Source organism: Phasianus colchicus, chromosome 9 (assembly GCF_987193195.1).
Source record: "Phasianus colchicus chromosome 9, bPhaCol1.hap1.1, whole genome shotgun sequence".
NCBI classification, from domain to species: domain Eukaryota; kingdom Metazoa; phylum Chordata; class Aves; order Galliformes; family Phasianidae; genus Phasianus; species Phasianus colchicus.
In genome coordinates, this window is record NC_143444.1 from 14,565,080 (window position 1) to 14,582,168 (window position 17,089).

Genomic DNA, 17,089 nt, shown 5'->3' on the forward strand with positions numbered 1-17,089 from the left:
CAAGTGGATACATCTTCTACTTATTTTAAAGAACGTACAGCACTTGAGACTACTAAAAGAGCACTGCCTAATGGCTATTCTTCTACAAGTATGTTACTGTGGTAAGGGCTTAGTCTGAATTATATTTTGTTTTAGTCTTATGGCCATATAAAAAATAAGTTGAGGAAACAAAAGTATATGATAGAAAGTGATAAAGTGATCTTCAAATATTTTAGAGAAGAATTTTACTCACAAAAGAAGCTTGAAATTTCCTTACCACTCAAAGACCTGGTTTGGCCTAACTCTAATTATTTGTTTCTTTCAAGAAGGCAGAGCTTGTATTTTTATTTTAAAAATTAATTAATTAAAAATACTGGGGGTATTGAACCTCTAACAAAACTGAAAGAAGCAATACCTATACCAAAGACGTCATTTTTACTTTTGCATAACTTTCTCCTTTGCTTCTAACACATCCCCTCCACACACAAAAAATGTGCCCTTGAAGATTAAAAGCTAAAGCAGTTAGCGTCTTTTAAAATAGGAATTGGTGTTCATATTTTAGTAATTTAATTTTCATTATTAATGTTGTGGTTTACTTTCCATTATGAAGTTTTATGTGGTAATGATAGAATCTAAGTCAAGCTGAGAATGACTAAAAATGTTTTCTACTGTGACCAAATGAGTGCTATTTTTAAAGTTTCGTCTTCATATTTTATATCTTTATTGTGCAATCTAGGTTAGAACAAGTCAGTTTTATGACTTCTGTTTCAACCAGTGATTTTAATGATAATTGCTGTCTCTCTCTTTCCATCTGAGTGAAGAAAAAGATATTAAACATCAAAAATAATAACAAAGTTAAAATGGTCTAAATAGTCTGTCATGTAACTTCTAACACTCGTTTACTGTGACAGTTGTTCGCCTTTTATCTTCTCCAATGTCTCTTTGAAGAAATAGAATGTTAAAAATGTTTTATGATTGGAAGCATGTAAAAGGGAGTGGTGAGCAATAACCCCTCTGCATACCATGATAAAAATTACTTTTCTGCCGGGACTTTGACAATTTACATGGGAATTCTTCATCATGAGCAAAATGAATGAATAAAATACTTAATTATGTAATACTTCTTCTGAGTTAATTAATCACTGTTACTGATTAATAGCAGTTATGCCATACTAAGTATTTTCTGAAGCTCAGTTATCTTGCAGATAAATGCCGAAAGAATAAAAAAAAATGCCCAAACTAGCTTACTTTTAGCTTTCATTATGAAGTAAAATGAATTTGTTTTTGTTCACAGCTATTAACTTTTATTGATCTTATAAGCAGTTTATGGTAGTCCAGTCATGTTCAGCTAACTAGGAAGACATTAAGAATGGTAAATGCCGGGGGGTGTTGCAGAAGTGCCTCATGTGATACCTTCTATTCTCAGCATAGGCTAAAATTAGAGCTAGACTGACATTGCATTGGAGTCTGAGTGAGAGTTCCAAATGGTTTTGATAGTACAAACAAAATCTGTACCTTACCTAGGCTCTTGCACAGAAAGCAATGAATCATGGAAAATCTTTGAAAACCAAATATTTGAGGTAAGTTGTTCCAAACTCTCTCAAGTGCTTGGAGGTGATTTGGGGGGGGAATTACATGGTAGTAATTTGTGTTTATTTTACAACCACGTTTGGGAATTCACTTCTTAATGGTCAGTGGCAATGTGATTATTATGTCTTATTGTTTGTCAGGAGAATATCAAGAAGATTTGACAGTAACCCTGGTATATATAATTAAGTATCCTTGTAAGTAGAATCATATATGTAGGGCCTTTCGTACTTCATGGTCTACAGCAATGTTTTAGAATTGAATTATACGCTGTCCACTTTTTGCTGAGTGTAAGCTTTCACTAAAAATAAGTACTGTTTTGATTGTATAGTCTGAAATTGGCTTTAATAGTCATGTACGAACAAATTTGTAGAGATTGGAACCTTAATGTATCTTTTCTGTACAACATACCTCAAAAGATTTGTAGTTTTCTAGCTGAAAATGTCTGAACAACAGATATGATTGATCAGGTAAATCACTTTTTCTTGGTAGAAGACTAAGTCTGAAAATAAGGCAATTTAAATCGCAATTACTAATTGGAGCAAAAAGCCTCATACAGTGTTTTAGTCACTAGTGTTGCATGTTGGGATGAGGAATGGAAAGGTATTTACTAGGAGTACCACTGAAAAAGAAGTTGGTCTTTCGAAGTACAGCAGTTAATTGTGATCATATTGATACAGGGAAGGAAAAGATGAAAAAATCTCCTAGTTACAGAGAAGAAAGGATTGAATCCCTAAAAAGGGATTGAATTCCCAATTGAGTGCCAGACAGCATTGTGCCACATTGTGGGATGCCTTTTGTATCACCTGTCAAATCCTGCCACTCTTCCTTAACAAGTAAAGAATGGTTAAGAATTCTTAGTATAGCAGTATTGGACCAGATTATCTCTCTCTCTCTTTTTTTTTTTTTTTTTTTTCTTTGGTGGGGGGATGGGAGATCAAGCTTTATAGCATGATTTCATGCTGTTTGTCATTTAGAAGAGTAATCAATCTTGACAGTTTAAAATTAGTATTTGCTTAGCTGTACCTTTTAAATTAATTTCAATACAATCAGACTTCACAAACAACTATTTTTAGCAAAAGACATGGTAAACATAAAAGGGCAAGAGAATGATTTTTAGGAGGGTGTACTTATTGGGATAACAGAGTGTCTTCGCTGCTCTTCAGAAAATTATGTATTAATTATCTCTCTAAGGAAAAGATGATTTCAAAACATTAGCCTGATTTGATTTGGATCTTGACACTCAGGAGCTCTACAAGATGGTGAGAGAGATGTGACGAGTATGAGAAGTCTTTTTTAAAAAGGTAATGCATTACTAACCGTACACTATAGTGTGAGAGATACTATTAAGAAAAATAAAACAAATAAATGCACATGCTAATATGTTTCTAGCAACATTTCAGTTTCTCTGAAGTGCAAAATTCCTTTCATTGCAAGTGTTTATACTACCCAGGATGCAACTATAATGATTATTTACCTGGAGTTGCACAGAACACTAATTTTCTTCCTGGGAGGGGAATGAATTCTTATACCCACATTTAGTAATGCTGGTTGTTCTCAGTCTACAACTGTAACAAACCGAAAGAAACAGTTGTTCTCAGGAAGAATGCAGAAGAGATTGTAAAAAGATCCTTAATACAGGTACCTTTGGGGAAAAAAAAGTTCAAAATTGTTCATTCAAGTTACTATTTAATTTGCTTCCCAAAATGAATGTTGAAATTCTTTATACTTTCCAATTAATTTTTTTGTTGCTATTTATTTTAGTTGCATCAACATCTTTGATAATAGTGCTGTGGTTTAATGATCTCTAGATCATTGCATAGTGGTTTTGTTGAAAGCTGATTTTTGAAACTAATTACCATTTTTACTTGTTTGCATTGTATTTTATTTCAGAAAACGTAACTGGGTACAATTATTTTGTACATAGAAAGCAATTGTTAATGTTCTGTTAGCTCTACATTAACTATATTAATGATATAATCAAGGAGATATGTCTGTATTTTAGTTTTCGTGTCACTGCCCCCATGTGGTAGGTGATACATGCACTAAAGTGCTGAAATTCACAGTTGGAGTCCTGTGATTGAACCTGAACATGTAAGAATCATGACTGAAACTGCTGTTTGCATTGGATCATTCACTGCTGTGAAGACACTTTGGGAAGTGAGAATACAGAAGATAAATGAAGAATTACGGAAAGAAAAGGAGTTCAGAGAGAGGTCTGCAGGAAGGTAGGTAAACTTAGATGATATGTGAAAACATGGACTCTAAGTTACGTTGCAGAAGACTAGAAGTAGTCTTTCCAAACTCATCCACAGTCTAATTCTTTAGTCTTTACTACAGTAGAACTCCCACTGGTTAGAATTTGGCAATATGTTCAGGTCAATCAATCAGATGTGTTCTGTGATAAAAATATTAGCATATACACTAAATCTAATAAATACAAATATTAAAGTCCTCTTTTGTGTGCATGCTCTAATTAGGTCTAACTTTTTTATTCTCAATGGAAGCATTAACAGTTTGGTATTTTCTTCTGAGTAGCCAGCAATTTCATGAAATGTGGAGAAATTTAGCATTTTTGGAACCATTCCTCATTTGTCAGATGTTTGAAACGGAATAACAAATTCAGAAGTCACAAATGGAAAATAAAAGCAGAAAAAGAAGTGGGTTAATTATTAAAAATCTTGTTGAAGTCCCCACTGAAAACAAAGCTAAAAGAATCTCTAGCTGATTGGCCTTGTTTGAGTGAACTTCTGTTTGGTGGAACTGAAAGCTTTCTGTCCCACCACGAGATTGTTTCAAAATTTATAACTTTGGAACTGTCACTTTACGTGAATTTACTTTCTATTTCCTGGCTTCAATGTGATGAAACTGAATAAAGTTTTATTTTCCTTTTGACTGTAAAACTAATCTATGCAGAGCTGTAGATGAACGGAATTACTATAAACTAACTCAGTCAAACATTACTTTATGTTCTTCCCTCAATTGATAATATAATTAACATTCAGAAACAATATTGTTACTCCAAGTAACTACTGCCTCTTTGTTTTTCCAGAAGTAGAACGGTTGGTAATTATTGCCTTTATTTACAGCTGCACCACTGACAAATTTTCTTTCCATTGTAGGTTACTGCTTGTCTGGGAGGAGAAAACCACGTTAGCAAAACTCAAAGAGAAAGTAATTAATGAAGATGGAAGAGCAGTTTTAAGGATAGAGGAAGAAGAATGGAAGGTATTGTGTATAGGTATTAATATTGCTAAATGAAGGCTGAATGACTTGATGCATTTGAAGACTACTATTTACATCTTTACACTCGCGGTTTTGCTGTTTCTAATCATGAAATGCTCATGTTTTGCTTTGCTAACTATGAATTGAGATCCACTGTTGTGAGAATGTAAAAGCAAGCTGATTTTTTAGTTTCAGGTATTAAGCATTCCTCTGCAAAAATCACGCTCAAAAGACTTTCTTGCATTAGAAGTGATTTTACATTGCAAAATATGAGTTTAATTAGGTACATCTTCATTTTGTTAATGCACCCAAAGCAATGAAATATCTCAAGATGAAAAACCTCTGTGTTTAGATGACCAAATAGATTTTTTATTGTTACTTACTTTTTGAGTGACAACGAGCGAGTTAGATTCTCAGATTCTTATTTCTAATGCATGTAGGGAGTTGGCTAACTGTAGAATCAACAACAGAATGGAATCTAGCAGTGAGGACAAGTTACAGAGCTGGTAGCTTTATCAATGCAGAAATGCAGGTGCCAGTTCGATGAAGAGAATTAGACTAAGTTGAAGTCAGTAAGAGTTACAGCCCTGCCAGCAATACTCTGGTGTTCAATATAGGAAAGCTCTTTGGAATTCATAACGTGTAAAGACTGGAGTGTTTCTATCCTTCTGCTCTTAACAGAACAGAAATGTCATTTAGGTAATCATTTAAAAGCAACAATCCATTTAGAGCAGCTTCATCCTCAGCTATAAAGCCTGAAACCTTTCAAGCAGTAGTGCAGAAGTCTAAATCCTAAAAGAAAACAGTGTGCAGATGAAACTGATGGTTAGAATGACCCACACTGATAGAGTTCTTCACTGGACGTTATTGTGGAGCTTGAGAAAAAAGAAATATTTATTATTACTATTTTTAAATCACAATACAAAATATTAATGAGAAAACAAAAATCTTACCACCACTTTCTGACTAAATCCATATTCTTGTTTATTAAGCTTAATTTTTTTGGTTTTATATTTCTTGTCTTAGACATTGCCTTCCTGCTTATTGAAATTAATCCATCTCCAAGAATGGCAGCTTCATAGAACTAGCTTGCAGAAAATTCCTCAGTTCGTTGGAAGATTTCACAATCTTGTTGTTCTTGATCTATCCCGGAATTCAATAGAAAGCATACCTAAAGAAATTGGTGAGCTGTATTTCTTTATTTTATTTTATATTGCTTTTCTAAGAAAATTAATGTTATTCAAGCATGCAATTTCTTGGCATTTTACCTCCCTAAGTTTACAGCTCTGTAGTTAGAAAATATTACTTATATTTGGCAGTTAGATAGAGATCTTAAGGCCACCAATTCCCTATAAATGTTTGGGTTTTTTTAAAAGCAAACAAACAAACAAACAAACAAACAAAAAAGGCCAGATGGATAAGACATATCTTCATGATAGCTCTCCACGGGGGGAGGAAAAAAAGCACAACAGATATTAGACATAAGAGAGTCTGCTTAGGAAAGTGATACTGAAAAACAGGCTTCAAGTTCTGAGTTCATGGCGTGAGTTGTTCTTTTCATAAGTTTTTGGATTTTTTGAAGTACTCATCTAGAATTCTGTACTAGAGTTCTGAAATCCCTTAATTTAAATTTTTATTTATTTATATATTATGAGAACACAGAACTCTTCTATAGCATTATTAGGATAACAGAAAAACATTAATGCTGTATTTCAAATACAATAAATATTCATGTTCATTCTTTCTCATTTGTGCTCTCTGCAGGCCAGCTGACTGGCCTCCAAGAGCTGCTTCTCAGTTACAATAGAATAAAGTCTGTTCCTAAGGAAATAAGTAATTGCATCAGTCTGGAAAGATTGGAACTGGCTGTCAACAGGAATATCTGTGATCTTCCTCCACAGGTTTTGACTATTCTGATTTATTTATTTACTTACTTATTTTGTGATGTATATTTTGAATTTACTCTGTGTTCTTATATTTGCTTTGGTATTCTAATGTTATAACTAATCCATATAAATGCACACATAAACAGTATTCATACCACTAATCCAAGGGCAAATATACCTGAGAAGTTGCAAGAGCTAATCTTTGTCTAGATAAATGAGCATACAGGACAGCAATACACTTGATGTTAGTTTAGGCTGAAGATCTTCACTGATTGATTTACCCCACTATGGATCTGATACCTTAGCACAGATGAGTTCCCTTTTAAGGCTGAGAATGTAAGTTCATGCCATTTGCCAGCATATAATTGAAAGCATCTTTACCTGGACTTCTAGCTATGAAAAGGTTTTGTGTGATTTAGACAATTGCCTTTGTGCAAAAAGTTGAATTAATTTTGTTCTGAGAAGATGCTGAAAGCAATTAAATGAGAATAAAGTAATTGCTTACATACTGTTGAGATTTAATTTGGTCTAACTTAGATGTAAGAGAGACATTCATCTCCAACTATTAGCCTCCTAGGTACAGAAATGTCAAGTGTATAACCATATTTACTTCTTCTAGTGTATAAAAAAACACAGTAATGGAGCATTGCAAAATTGAGTCCAAGCAACAATACCCAACAAATCTTCAAATAAAAACATACATGATTAGTCAAAATGCAGAATTTACTAAATCTACATGGATACAAGTTGTAAGATTTAATACAGAGCAATAGCTCTTGGAGTAACAGCTCATAGTAAGTAATAGTAAATACATAGTTCTTTCCTGTTGAGATCATCATGTTGCAAACACCTGAGATATTTATTGTAAATTTAGCTTGGTTCTATGTACATGCAATACTTTTGGGCCAGATTTGCCATCAAACATCGTTGCATTGCCTGAAAATTACAAAAAGCATTTGAATACATGATTCACAAAGGACCTAGGTGTTGCAGCACTCATTGAGGCTATGTTTAATTTTTAATGACTTGCACTACTAATGGACTTCACTGCAATGAAAGTATCTCAGGTCCCGCCAAAATACCGTCCATGCGATACGAACCACAAAAAACTAAAAGTATTTGCTTAATGAAATACAGCAACTTGCATGGAGAAGCACCAGCTGAGCATGAAATACTGAAGACAATGATCATAGAATATAATCACAGAAGTATTTATGTTGGAAAAGACCTTTAAGATCATTTAGTCCAATCCTTAACGTAGCCACTGCCAATTCTACCACTAAAACATGTCCCTAAGCACCACATCTACACATCTTTTACGTAGCTTCAGGTGATGTCTTTAAAAATCCTTTTCTTCATATTTGGGATGTATCTGCATTGTAGTCATGACATTCAGCTTCTCAGCATCTAGGGCGCTCACCCTAAATGAGACAAAGGTGATAAAGTGTAACCACCTGAGCAGCTTAAAACCTACATCCCTAGCCTCCAGGTAAGTGCTGGAATTGTACACTGAAATTCAGTTAATGTAACTCAGAAACCATTCTGTGTTTACAAACTCCAAAATGTGTTTTAATGTTATATTTTCTTTTTTTCAGTAAACATGACATGAGTGCTGTAATGGAACATCAATGCAAAATTGCATTAAATCTCTTTCCTTTCAGCTAAGTGATTTAAAGAAGCTTTCACACATAGATTTGTGTATGAATCAGTTTACCACCATCCCTTCAGCTCTTCTGAACATGCCAAATCTAGAATGGTTAGATATGGGAGGAAATCGACTCCAGAAGCTTCCTGATACTATTGACAGGTAAACACAGCTCAGAGCTTCACATTATAGTCTGAATTATACTGCACTGAAATTCTAATAGTTAAATCCTGTTTCAAAAGCTATTTCAATATTAACCTGATGGCAAACTTAAGATTTATCAGCTTTTGTATGTATTTGATAAGTTGGAATAATTAATTTAGTAAATAAATAAATAGTACATGTACTGTTACCAAGTTAAATGTTTCTTGCTAATGACATTTTCAAGTAGCAGTTCAGATAGTTATCTTGGATATGGGATTTTCTTAGAGATTTTTATTATTCTTTATGTGAGTCCTTTATGTGGCTGTTAAAAATAATCAATTTAGAAAATAAATCTTATCAATCATTTATACAAATTTTCTAAATCTTGACTGAGGAAATACCTACTTTTACAGAATGGAAAATCTCCATACTTTATGGCTCCAAAGGAATGAAATTAACTCTTTGCCAGAAACCATTGTTAATATGAAAAATCTTAGTACACTTGTTCTTAGCAACAACAAACTTAAGGATATTCCTTCTTGTATGACGCACATGACAAATCTGAGGTAAGAAAAAGCAACAGAAATATAAATACCAGCAGATAAGTTTTAAAGCCTCCCTTAAGTTGTGTGTCATAGAGCGATGCTAAGGAAGTGGAAAAGGTGTGTTCACAGTTATACAGCATAATTACACAGATTCACAACATTTGAGAATCTGGTCAAGAAAGCTTTGAGAAGCACAGTCCATTTGAAGAGTGTCAGCTATGATAGTTACGCTCCCAAAGTTTAAGGAGACTAATACATTTCTGCACATCAGGGGCAAATAAGCTTGTATAAGCTTTAATTTGTAAAGAAAGGTTTGTAGGCTTTATCTATATAGTCTCAGCTGTTCCTGGGTAATGGTAGCTACTGTGGGTCTAATGGTTTGAGGGAGAAGGATTCAGAGGTAATATTCTCCTAAAGTAGGGAAATGTCTGTTTTATGGGGTTTATTTGGCCTCCTTCTTCCTACAGCTGTTAGAATATCACGGGCACACTGTAGTATTACCCTAAGGCAAGCATCATAAATGGTCAAGCCGTGATATACATGGAACAAACTATGGGACTGGACTAAGAACAGAGGGACACTGGGTGGACTTACCTTGCAATTAGAACACCAGCATTGGCACACTTGTTCTCATCTGCTAATCTGTGGAAGCTGGATTATGATGACAAAAAATTGAAACCCAGAAGACAGAATTATGAGAACTGCAACGTTTTCTCCCACAACTGTCAGCTAGTTATTATAAGAATTCTTCTTCACTTATTTATCTGATTCTGCTAATGCGTTGATGGTTTCAACTTAAGACTCATAGCATCTGGAAAAATATCCATAAATTCTGTTTCTCTTGTTCCAAATATTACCAGATAGATAAATCTTTATTCAGTTTCAGAAATTCTCTCTGGTCAAGATGTAGTGCAAGCATAACCTTTTCCACTGACCTAACAGATTTGTCAACTTCAGAGACAACCCACTGGAGTTAGAGATAACACTCCCTCCATGTGAGAATACAGAGGAAGAGGAGCAACAGGAAATGTTCGGCATTGAATTCATGCACATGTATATCCAGGAGTCACTGAAGAAAACAGGTATGTTTTTTTGTTAATTCCAGTCCCTCTGGAATGAAGTGACAAAGAGAAGGCTAAGCTGGGAAAAGAAAACTAGAGAACGTATACAAATGACACATGAAAAGCCTGGATTAGTATTTTCCAAAGCCTGCAAGATGAATTTTACTTGGAGGATGGGGAAATTCTGTCTCTCCCTGACAAAAATCCAGTCTCCTAAGCAAAGTGCTCCCTACACTTTCATCTCACTTCTAAATTGCTATGTCAAAAAACCCTGCCGCTAGTAATGTCAAAGGAAACAGATTAAATTTCTCTGCCTGTTTAATGGTTTCAGTAGAAGATCAAAATAAGCATTTCTAAACAGATGTGCAGGTGGCCGCTTGTAGAGAATTCCATCCACTGAAGATATAAAAACATTTTCTTTGATCTTCCATTCTGCATGTCTCAAAGGCTTAAAAGCACTCTTCAGAACCCTAAGCCAATTTTTTTCTTATTCATGTTTTATGAATGAATATTTAAATTAACAAGAATACATCAAGACAAGTGTTTTATAAATAAGTTTTATTGTTTAACGAATGCTCCCAGAGCTGATGAAATAAGTACCTAAGAATACTTAAATAATTTAGGAGGAAATACAAAACTATCCTGAACATCTAACTGGAAACAAATTATGTTAATTTCTCTTATTTTAATCCACTCTCTTTCAGGAAATGTGGAAAGCTGCAGTTCTGATGCTTCTCCTATCATAACTGCTAATGATGAAGGAACTTAACTGTAAGTAGAAACTATCAAAAGATGCTTCTTCCTAACAATACAGCTTGCAATTAGTTTCAAGCATTCTTAGGAGTTTCATTTTTCTAGTAATGAGAACTGCTTTGCATATTTTTAATTTGCAGTCAAACTGGGAAATATAAAACCTTTTCTTGGGATAAGAAAGACTAAAACAGGTTTTCTATAAGCATGGAATCTGCTTTTTATACAATCCAGATAGATTTTGTAGTTTTTCTGCCAGTTCCAAATCTGTATCTTGTCACGTAGTTGTCTCTGGGACAGCTGTTAACAGGACATTCTCCAAGGACACAGAGGAATCTGTATAGTACTGTAGTGCAGCCTTGTATCCTCGACATTGTAAATATCTGATCCGTCCGTGATCAATCACAAGTTTACAGAGGGAACCTATCTCCTTTCTCTCTTCAACAGTAAGGAGCCTAGTTTCACAGAGAGGGGGGAAAAAAAAGAACAGAATGCATTAGGAGAACAATTTTGTTAATTAACATTAGCAGTTGAATTTCGAAAGACTACTAAAATCAGTATAATTTCACTTCAAATCAAGCAAGCATATATAAATATTTATGTTCATGAACATTCTATTTTTAAAGTAGAATGTTTCTATACAATAAGTAATTATATTGCTTCTGTAAAATGAGTTATTTCGAAGACCCAAACCAATTTCATGTTTCAATATCCATAATTCTGATTTTTGTAAGAGTTTTTATGCTAGGAAAAAAAAAAAAATCACATACCCTTGCAGAGCGTCAGAACCAGTCTCTGTTTTACTGTATGTTTGGTCATGCTCTTCTGTGTTGCTAGTGTGATCTTCACTTTCTTCATTTGTAGAAGCTTTGGTTACAGTTCTTCTCATGCCACAAGTGGCCCAGCTACTCATCCTTTGAAAATAATGAAATTCTACTGGTCCAAGTCCTACTGATCTAAAGAACTCTCTGCCTACATAATGTGTCCAGTCACATTTGTGATGGCAACACAGTGCAATAACAATTCCAGCTACAGGCTTAAAGTCTTCTTTGTTCCTTTCATTGTCATCATCATTCAAACTGTTAGAAGCTCCTTCTGCCTTATTCTTAGTACGTTTTGGTGCAGGCTCTTCATTTTCTTCATTACAGCAAGTTGCATAACTTTCTACCAAACATCTCAAAGCAAGATCTGGGGGAAAAAAAGGAAAAAAAAGAGAGAGACTGAAAATAAGAGCAATGTACACCTTGCCTTTACTTACATAGGCTATATTGCTGCTGGGAACGTGCTTCCCACAAAGAACAAAAAAAGTGTGCATCACAAGCCAAAAAGCAACAACTTTGAGGATAGCTAAAAATAAGCATATTGTGAAAGCATGAAAACTTTATATGCTAAATGAATATTATGAGTCCTGTTCAGCTGTTAAGTTCTTATTCTCTTCAGTCTTTCTTCTACCCCAATCAAGCTGAAATATTTTGATTACTAGATTGGCATACGTATCCTCCCTTATAAAGCATGCAAATATTTGCTCTAAAAGTTTCACATCCTGGACACACTCTCTTTAATATATATGCTTCTTAATAATATATATACTTCTTAAATGTTTAACTGTGTTGTCTTTGTAACAATACCTATATAAGCTTTATACATGAGAGGTCTTTCTCAACTTAGTTAAGCATGTAACATTAGGAAAAGCGTAATACTTTAAAATTATCAGGACAGAAAAAAAAGTTCTTATTGTTTGCTTGGGATATGTATTCAGACAGAGCCAATATACATTTAGAAAGAAAAATATGTTAGGGTAGAGATGATGGTGCAAAAAAGAAAATACTCTAAACCACTGACAAATACATGACCCATGCCCCACACTATCCTTTGGTCTACTCTGTAATAAACTAGAAAGGTTTTGCTTCTATCTAAAGTAAAACTTGTCTATTATTATCCATTTTTCTGTTCTATTATAGTTAACAGATATTTAGAATAGAATTTCTGTATTCACCAACAAGTAGTTACAAGGGGAGAAAAGCATAACTATTTGGAAGATCATTCCCTTCAGAATGTAGGGCTTAATATCTTATGGTCCTGTGGTTAACACATATCATGCATACCTGTGGCAGCACCACACAAATGTTTCCCAATTCCTACCACTGGTAGTTTTTCCTTCTCTAAAATAGGTACCTTATCTGAAAAACAAAACAAAATACACAATGACCTAACAATGTATGTTAGTTGGGCAAATACTTGTTCTGGATAATTTTATTTCAGCACACTTAACAAATAAATGTTTAAAAAATACAGTGGTTTGTATATAGAGTTATAAGCTACTAAAAAGATATTATTTTTAAATGAAAAGCAGCAGATTCAGTGTCTGAAAGCATATGGTTAGGTTATTTTTTAACAACTCAGCCCTGGCAAAAAGCAAAGAATGTATTTTAATGCTGTTAGGAAGCAACACTCTTTTCTTCCCAAGCGGCAATAATATACAGCAGTAAAATGATAACCAGAGAACTCTGGAATTATCTGCAGCTGAGAGATTAGCTCCAGATAAAAGCTCATTTAAATACTTTGCCTTTTATTAAGGATTTATTTCAGCATTTTGCAGTTAAGCTAAAATAAATTTATCCATTTAACTATTCCAGTCTTTCCATACTAACTATGAAGTGCAAGCATGACACCAAATTAATTTCATTTTCAAATTCAATTTCAAATTTTCGCTTTATAATTAAGATTGTTACTTTTTATATATACATGCACTGTTGATGTGTCCAAGCAACCACTGAGAACCTGATACACATAAGCATGCTACGTACAAATTGACTCAATATCAAGTATTCACTTCTAAAATAAAGCCTCTATTTCAGAGGTATAAAGATCAAGAAATAACTTACTTAAACATAAATGCTGAATATCAACTTGAAGCCTTTCAAATATAGAATCTCTCTTTTTATGTTTTCCATCCACCTATGTAAATAAAACAGGATAATTACATAGGACTGTCTGCTAATAATTATTGTTTTTCTGTAGCTCCTAGTGACCAGCTTTAGTAACTTTTGAAGTTAATTTCCAACATTAAGACAGCAAGAATTTTTTCTAGTAAGTGTACTATTGGGAAAGTATGGAACACATACAATCAGACTTGTAGAACTTTTATGTTTTAAAGACTTTATGTTATTTTGGAAGATGAAAAGCAAATGCTAACAGCTTTGATGACAACAGTTTATAAATTATACTCTGCTAATATGACAATATCCTCCTTTACCTTGAATCTTGTAGTTGCCCTTTCTACAAGCAAAAACTGAATATTTTCAATATCTTGTAAGGCAACATCAACCCAGTGAGATAGCTTTCCTCGCCCAGCTCCAAATTCAACAAAACATCTTCCTGGACCAAGCAAATGTAATTTTTCCATGTTACCTAAAATGGAAGCCTACAAATATCAAAAGATTATTTATGAACCATGCAAATATATGATAATGCCTGATTAAAAAAAAAAAAAAAATCATTATTCCACCAAACTGCAGAAAACTTTTTCAAGTCCTCCTTCCTTGACAGATTAGAAAGATCCTGTGTGCATACAGGAAAATAATTATAATTTCTTGCTAATAAGCATTACCCTGCCACAGAACTCCACTCAGTAACTCCATTTTATCTTAAGTCAATATAAAATAAATAAAAATATATAGATGAAAGCTCAGAAGAACCACATGTTCTACTTCAGTAGCCTAATAAATCTATTATTAACACTTAGCAAAACAACTGTTCTTTTTTTTTTAATATATATATATGCTAGTATTTGAAAAGGTTTATACATATATATATACACATATATGCTAGTATATATATATGTGCTAGTATTTATTATATATATACATATATACTAGCATATATATATATATATATATATATGCTAGTATTTGAAAAGCACAGAATTATAAAGCATCAGATTTACTCTGTATAAAGTATCTAACACTATGCACATGCAGCCATTAGAACGGTTACACCTTTTTAAAGTCATCCATAGCAGTAACCATACCTGTTGTTTCAAGTGTTTGAAAGCAGAGTCCCCATTCTTTGGGTCATTTAAGGCTTCCTCTAAAGCCTGGTGAGAGAGTACTTGTTCTTTAAGGTCGAGTTCCAGACCTGCACACAAATGCAGAATTTTTCAGTATAGGTTTGAAGTGTTTCTGTTTTTGCAACACATACGTGTTCAAGATATGTTGCAACTCATATTCAGATACAAGCTCAAATTATGGCAGGAACAAAATAGCCTTTTGGGAGCTTATGTCTATCATTGTAACTTTGTAACAGAAATATATATATATTTTGTCTGTAGTGGTTTTTTAGTGGAAAACCACAAAGAAAAAGCGCAGAAGGAAGGGAAAGTAGCTATATGGACAAAAGATCAACATTCTATCATTCCTTCAACCTAGATTATTCCGCTGAGTAAAATGTAGATATTAGAGGATTGCCTACATCTTAATTACTTCAGATTTGTCCAATATCAAGTTCATCTCATCTTTTCAAAAATATTTAACAGCAAAAATAACAAGGAGACATTTATTCAAAATGTATTATTTTTAGTATTAGGTGAGCTCACCATTACTTGCTTTTTTCAACTTGATAATTAAGTTCTCAAGCTCTTCTTTGGATAGGGAAGAGAGAGTTACCTTTTTAAGGAAAAAAACACAAAGGCAAGATTTTTTTTTTGCCAGTTTTTTTAGTCATACCATAAATGGCAGTATGTTATGTAGGGCAAAAGCTTTAGAACAAATAAATGTACTCACTTGATTTGCTGGTATTTCTGCTACTTCTTTTACACCTGCATTAATGTCTTGGACAAAATAGACCTTTAAAAAACAAAAGAAAACCAATTTGAATCTATTTATTACTCTGAAGCAAAAAGCTAAGTTCTTCAGTGCTTTCATCATACTGTACACAGCAACAGGAATCCACTGCAAAAGAGATTCCAAAGGAAAATAAACCTCTTTTCCTAAAGTCCAATCCTCAAGTCCCCAGCACAAGTTACTGTTCTAGCACATTTTTACAAGGTTAAACATGTTAGTAACAACTAAGCTGTTAATGCTTTCTAGACTGATCACACTGACAGCTTTACAACTGCAGGAGTTATTACGTTGTTTTGGAACAGCTGCTGAAACATCCTATCTTATTCATTCTTTCAGCACTGCCTGCATCTGTCAGCCAAGCTTTCCATGACTCACTGCTAACCTGCACAAAGCTGGCAGAGCTGGGTTAGGAGAGTGCCAGAGGCAAGGAAGCATCTACAGCTCCCTCTTAGTTTTGCTTTTCCAAGGCAAAATGAGAGTTGTGGTGGCACTGCGAGAGACCACTCTCAGAGAACATTTTTTTTGTGAAAAAATCCATTCCACGTTTTCATTTATAACTAAGAGAATCAGAAGTTATACCAAACTACAGCGGAAGGGGACGCAGCGGACGGGGAGCAGAAGTGAATTCCAGATGAACAAGTGCTCTCCTGCCGTGCTGCGCCGACCGCAGCGCCTGCAACCGCTGGGCCTCCCCTTCCCTACGGCACTGCGGGGGCTGCTGTGCAAGGCTGTCGCGGGCAGGGCTGCAGGGCTGCCTGCACACTCACCGGCTTTGGCTTCTCTCTGGAATTACATTTTTTCAAATGTTTTTGTAGTTGGTCTTCATACACGGTACTAAAATCCAAAGAGAAAGGAAAAGCAGGTCGCACCAGTTACAGTGAGATCTCCGATGTTAAAAAAAAAAAAAAAGAAAAAAAGAAAAAAAAGAAAAAAAGTATTTTGCATATACTTACTGTTTCGGATCAAGAGGGCACGGGATTCTTTTCCTGTCATTTTCTTTCTGGTTAAGAAAGTTTTAAACAACACGTCAGCGTGCGTTCAGTGTTCCTGTTGCACAGAAGCTGCTGAGGAACATCTGAGAACCGCAAGCCATCGATTCAGGGGGGTCTGGAGAAACCGGGCAGGAACCGAACGCCCAGCAGATCCCAAACCCGTGACTGCCGGCAGCGCCGCCGCACGGCCGAACCCACGGTCCGTCCGCGCAGGGCCTGGGCGCCCGGGCTGCCCCCCCCCTCGCCCCGGCACGCGGTACCTCCTGCTGCCCGTGCTCCCCGCAAAAGCGTCTCCCCGGCGCCGGGAGCATCTTGCAGAAGCGCCTCTTCCTCCGCACGAAGAAGGCGCACCGCCCCGGCAGCGGCCCTGCCCCGGAGCCCGAGCCGCCGCCCGCCGCCTCGCGCGCCGCCATTTCCTTCCCGCCGCACCCCGC

At 35.0% G+C, this 17,089-nt stretch overlaps 2 protein-coding genes across 11 annotated transcripts; one reads left to right on the plus strand and one right to left on the minus strand.

The window, feature by feature from the left end:
• On the plus strand, positions 1-16,577 carry LRRC39 (leucine rich repeat containing 39). 10 transcript variants are annotated; one of them, XM_090146247.1, is made up of 10 exons: positions 1-88; positions 1,504-1,559; positions 2,761-3,794; positions 4,689-4,794; positions 5,818-5,974; positions 6,556-6,692; positions 8,339-8,484; positions 8,880-9,032; positions 9,954-10,093; positions 10,777-10,873. In XM_090146247.1, exons 3-10 carry the CDS (start codon positions 3,670-3,672, stop codon positions 10,839-10,841), a joined length of 1,029 nt encoding a protein of 342 aa, XP_090002373.1. In that variant the 5' UTR covers positions 1-88; positions 1,504-1,559; positions 2,761-3,669; the 3' UTR covers positions 10,842-10,873. The 10 variants fall into 10 exon arrangements, with proteins under 10 accessions (XP_090002373.1, XP_090002377.1, XP_090002370.1 ...); XM_090146251.1 differs by having other exon boundaries at positions 2,814-3,794; XM_090146244.1 differs by having other exon boundaries at positions 23-101.
• TRMT13 (tRNA methyltransferase 13) lies at positions 10,176-17,068 on the minus strand. Its single transcript, XM_031614692.2, has 11 exons — positions 16,916-17,068; positions 16,617-16,663; positions 16,431-16,497; positions 15,604-15,666; positions 15,417-15,486; positions 14,853-14,959; positions 14,079-14,246; positions 13,708-13,780; positions 12,928-13,002; positions 11,593-12,010; positions 10,176-11,277 (listed from the first exon to the last, which is right to left on the minus strand). The coding sequence occupies exons 1-11, from the start codon at positions 17,066-17,068 to the stop codon at positions 11,100-11,102; spliced, it is 1,419 nt and encodes a 472-aa protein (XP_031470552.2). The 3' UTR covers positions 10,176-11,099.
• Between the last annotated feature and the right edge of the window lie 21 nt (positions 17,069-17,089).

What these genes read in the sequence shown, in the direction of transcription:
- TRMT13 (XM_031614692.2), bottom strand. Translation starts at nt 17,068, where the DNA reads ATGGCGGCGCGCGAGGCGGCGGGCGGCGGCTCGGGCTCCGGGGCAGGG. An exon ending in TGCCCTCTTGATCCGAAACA is followed by an intron (nt 16,498 to 16,616) that starts GTAAGTATATGC and finishes TTTGGATTTTAG; the next exon opens with TACCGTGTATGAAGACCAAC. An exon ending in CCAGAGAGAAGCCAAAGCCG is followed by an intron (nt 15,667 to 16,430) that starts GTGAGTGTGCAG and finishes TGTTTTTTAAAG; the next exon opens with GTCTATTTTGTCCAAGACAT.
- LRRC39 (XM_090146247.1), top strand. Translation starts at nt 3,670, where the DNA reads ATGACTGAAACTGCTGTTTGCATTGGATCATTCACTGCTGTGAAGACA. An exon ending in AGAGAGAGGTCTGCAGGAAG is followed by an intron (nt 3,795 to 4,688) that starts GTAGGTAAACTT and finishes TTTCCATTGTAG; the next exon opens with GTTACTGCTTGTCTGGGAGG. An exon ending in GGAGTCACTGAAGAAAACAG is followed by an intron (nt 10,094 to 10,776) that starts GTATGTTTTTTT and finishes ACTCTCTTTCAG; the next exon opens with GAAATGTGGAAAGCTGCAGT.